Raw genomic sequence first — 4,387 nt, 5'->3', positions numbered from 1 at the left:
CAAAAGAAAGGACAAAAAGAAAAGAGAGGCCAAAAAAAAGTGCAAAAAAAAAAAAACTTTATTTAAAAAAAAAAGACTTCACTTTAAAAGAACAAATAAAAAAGTACCATTCGAAAAAAAAATTAAGCTACACCAAATCGGATTATTTTACAACCAATTAAGCTGCATCCAATTAAGTTGCGCCCTCAACGAAGGTGACTCGCCAAGTAGCAACCGTGCGAACCGCGGGATCTCTGTAATTGTTTTGAAGAGCCACCCCTCGGGCATAAGCGCGGGCGTATACAGACGCGAGCTGCACACCACGACGAGACATCACCCCCACACACACACCCGCGACAAAATGGAGAACCCCAAACCAGCCTGCTCAAGCTTCATAATTAGCTTGCTCTTCTACGTGTGCTACTTCTTCTACTTCGGATTGTACAGCTTTGAAATCATTTTTATGGTCTCCGCCAAAAAGGACTATGTCATGCTCTTCATCCTGCTAATCACGACCATACTGTCTATCTCCTTGGCCTCCACCGGATTAATGTACACGTCCTTCTTTCTAGTGATCGTCATGTCTTTAGTGGAAATGTACGAATACAAAAACTCTTCGTTTGTAAATGCAATGGATGATGAGTTTAGCAAACTGTTTTTAATTGTTCGATTATTTGCTACCGTTAATTTCCTGCTATTCTACTACTTGCACATAAACAACCTCAAGAGGAAGAAGCGGATGGACTTGGCCAAGTCCAAGTCAACTGAGAAGAAGACACAGACACAGACACAAACGGTGCATGAAAGGAACTCACCAGAATATAAAAATGACGATTTGAGACATGGCGCCGTACTGCCTGTTGGTGGAAAGTTAATCCAAGAAGTTGTTACGCCCACACACATGCACACACATAAGCACACGCAAGATAATGACGACCCATCGAAGAAAACACAAGTGATAGAAGGCTATATATTAAAACATGTGACCATTCCGATTATAGAAAAGGATGATAGGTCTCCTCTTCCTGCACTGTCCAATCAACAGAGTAAAGTGTTTGAAGTCCCCCCGCACCATCTTCCATACAGCCACTACAGCGTCAAAAGTGTAGATAATAATGCACACGGGTTGGGAGCTAATCAGCCACTGAGTGGTGGCACCTTTGTTGATGACAGCTTGGACGAGACCTACAGAAGGCAGTATACCTCCCCGTGGGTAGTGCCCACCATCACCTCCACGAACAACAACAACAACAACAACAGCTTGTATGGAAACGGCGTTTCTTTCGCAGGGGCGGAGAGTCAACATTTGAATAGAACCCCCTACGGAAATGCAACTGCTAACGCTTGCTATAATGGCGGCTTGAACGCGTACCCTGCGAATAGGTTGCCAGACGATAGGGAACCATACCAAGTTGGGCCTCACCAGATGGGGGCCTACCAATCGGGAGCATACCAATCGGGAGCGTACCAATCGGGAGCATACCAAACGGGGGGTTACCAGAAAGGGGCTTACCAAGCGGGGGCATAAGCAATGGGGGCATGAGCAGTGGGGGTATAAGCAGCGGCGATATATAGTACTCCCCGCAACCAATCGAAAGGGACGTGGCGCCTATTCGTTCCTAATTCTGGCTTGCCCTTGACAACCAGGTTACCCTGTACAGTAATAACGAATTGCGGGGGCATCCGAGGAGAAAAGTTTTTTCAGCACAAAATATTTTTTTTTTTTGATATGAGGGTTGGTGCGCGTTGTGGTTGCCCTTTTGATGGGGGGCCATCCCACTCAGCCATGTTGCGTCCGACCGAGTGTACAGTGAGCGTGCGGCGCAGCACGGCAAACGCAGGGGCGGGGCGAGCAACAGGTATGTGCAAAGTGGATCCATTTTGGCGAGAGAAGTTTGTTTCGTGGGAAAGCCCCCTTTAAGATGATGTCAAACTGCGTTTTGAAATTTTTATGGAACTGAATAACACAGATGAAGAAGCTTGCCGCTGGACGCGCTAATTATTTTGTGACGTGTCCACAATTCCATGCACAGGCAGATGGAGAGAAAACTCACCTTTTAGCTTCACCCAAGGGAGGTGGAAAAACTCATCCACTTTCGCTTCCGCCTGCACACCTCCGCATATGCGTGTACGTACGTGTATTTATTTATTTATTTATTTTTAACTCCTTTTTTGTGATATTGTGTCTATCTCCTCCACCTTGCCGTAACTTTTTCACTTCTTACACCGTTTTGATTTCCCTTTTGGCTACACCCTTACGAATCAAAACACAAAAATCTGCATAAATTGTAAAGTGCGCAATTTATCGAATTAATTTTTTTTTTTTTTACGCGAGCATTTCTGAAATGGTGTGTGCGTTTTTGCTTCTCTGCATACGCAGTTAGGAATGCTTAAAAAAGTGCATGAACTGTTCAGGTAAAAAACCTCGAAAGTTTGCCGAAACGGCCGTTTGGCTAGCTCAAAAAAAAAAAAAAAAGAGAAGAAGTGGGGTAGCGAAGAAGCAGCCGCAAAAAAGCAGCCACAAGGCAGCCTCAACGTAGGAGCTCTGCGGTGCCAAATCGCGGGCGCTTCACATATTGTCTGCTTCGAACGCCAGGAAGTTCCCATTCCTGTTGTTTTGCCGCTCCAGGGCTGAACGAAAGGGGGAGAAAAATAAAAAAAGAGAAAGCGCGGTGAAATGCGATTTTATGTAAAATATTTTGTGTAAGGAAAGACTAAGCCGATACCTTCTCCACGTTCTTTCATTTTTTTCGCCCGAACTTCCTGCCTACTTTTAAGCTCCTCATATTTGTCCTTGTACAGCTCAGTGTTTTCACTGTATATGGAATCAACGCCTTATCGCGCAAAAAAAAAAAAAAAAAAAAAAAGATTATATTTTTGCCGAACTGTATTTTCCGTTGCCCACTATGATGTAGTTATCTTCGATCAGCACAAAGCCTATCAACAGTGTGAACATTTCAGGATGTGCAGGACCCCCTGTTGTCCCTTCTCCCCCCATTTGCGCTGACACCTCCTGCCTATTAAATGATCCAAACGAAATGCTCAGATAACCAACTATTCCTCTAGGGTAATGCGACTTAACCACTCGCGCGAGCTTTACATCCTTTTTTATATCTTCCGATAATTTTAAAGTCTGACGGGGGAAGCGAATGGCGAGACATACATTCACACACTTTACAACACAGTGGGTGGTACTTTACGCAATTTTTTTTTTTTTTTTCGAGAGTCCTTTTATTACTTCTAGGTATTTTTCCTGCATTTGTTCGTATTCTAGTCTTCTTTCATTTGGCCTCTTTTTTGCGGGGGGGCGTGGGGGAGAAAAGGGAGAAGTTAGACAGTGCCGCGAAACGATACCTGGTACCGCGAAACGATACATGGTACCGCGAAACGATACATGGTACCGCGAAACGATACATGGTACCGCGAAACGATACATGGTGTCGCTTAACAATGCGTGGTGCCGCTTAACAATGCGTGATGCTGCTTTACTCGCGAATGGGCAGCGAACAAACGAGCCTTACCATCAGTTTCTCCGTCGTCAGCCACTGCATGTAGCCCTCCTTTAGTTGGTCTCGCTGAAAGGGGTGAGGTGTTTCATTTGCTCGGGGGGTAGATTAGCGACCATGTTGCATAGCTGGGAGTCACTGCAGCATGGGAGGTGCCCTTTCCCTGTGGGTGGCGTCTTTCTCTGTAGGGAGTTGCAGTTACCCCATTTTTCATGCCCCTCGGCGCCCCCCCGACCACGGGATGAAATATTACCCGTTCTACTTTGGGCAAAGGGTTGGTGATCTTCACAGTGCCGAATTTCGCCTCTGCTCGAAGGGAAGTTGTGAATGGAAGTTGGTGAAGATGAGTAAAAGGACAAGACCGAAAGATTACAAAAAAAAAAAGATCACAGGGAGTGCCGCTTCGAAACGCACATCTGTTAGCATCGGGGGAATACCATTTGGAACCAAGTCAGTGAAAGGTGGAGGTTCCTCGTTCTCATCCAGTCTCTGTTGAAAGGGGGTAGCGTCAACAGCATACGCAGGGGTGACATGTGTGATGTGTCATACGCATGGACCGAGCAAATGCCGATTTGCCATGAACTGGATGTTGCCTTCATTTTTTTAACCGCGTAGTCAGCTTTGTCCCTCTGCACTGATTTAAAAACGTGGTCCCCCTGTGTGCACCTGGATTGGCATTCTTCTTTTTTGCGGTCGTCTTTCAAGTCGGAATAGTATTCATCGATTAGCTGGTCCTTTTTCGGGTGCGGCCAAAGAATGATCGTTAGACGAGGATGAGGCCAAAGGTGCGTTGCGTGGCGCAGCTGTTCGGCTTTTGCGCATTGGCTGCATGCGCATTTGTGCGTACGTATGTTTGGACATGTTTGTGTGTGTATGTGTATATGTATATGTATATGTGTTTA

General features: G+C 45.7%; 2 protein-coding genes across 2 annotated transcripts; one reads left to right on the top strand and one right to left on the bottom strand.

Moving 5' to 3' along the window:
- Positions 1–340: 340 nt before the first annotated feature.
- PCYB_073270 (hypothetical protein) lies at positions 341–1,507 on the top strand (the record flags this gene model as incomplete). Its single annotated transcript, XM_004221724.1, has 1 exon — positions 341–1,507. One exon carries the CDS (start codon positions 341–343, stop codon positions 1,505–1,507), a length of 1,167 nt encoding a protein of 388 aa, XP_004221772.1.
- Positions 1,508–2,548: 1,041 nt separating this feature from the next.
- On the bottom strand, positions 2,549–4,219 carry PCYB_073260 (hypothetical protein; the record flags this gene model as incomplete). Its single annotated transcript, XM_004221723.1, has 8 exons — positions 2,549–2,610; positions 2,706–2,813; positions 2,866–3,112; positions 3,218–3,271; positions 3,501–3,554; positions 3,739–3,791; positions 3,923–3,974; positions 4,094–4,219. Coding segments are annotated over 8 exons (756 nt in total), but the record flags the coding sequence as incomplete, so codon positions are not given.
- Positions 4,220–4,387: the final 168 nt, after the last annotated feature.

The sequence above is a fragment of the Plasmodium cynomolgi genome, chromosome 7, assembly GCF_000321355.1.
Source record: "Plasmodium cynomolgi strain B DNA, chromosome 7, whole genome shotgun sequence".
NCBI lineage: Eukaryota > Apicomplexa > Aconoidasida > Haemosporida > Plasmodiidae > Plasmodium > Plasmodium cynomolgi.
The sequence above is the reverse complement of the archived record's forward strand: the minus strand, read 5'-3'. Positions and strand labels throughout refer to the sequence as shown.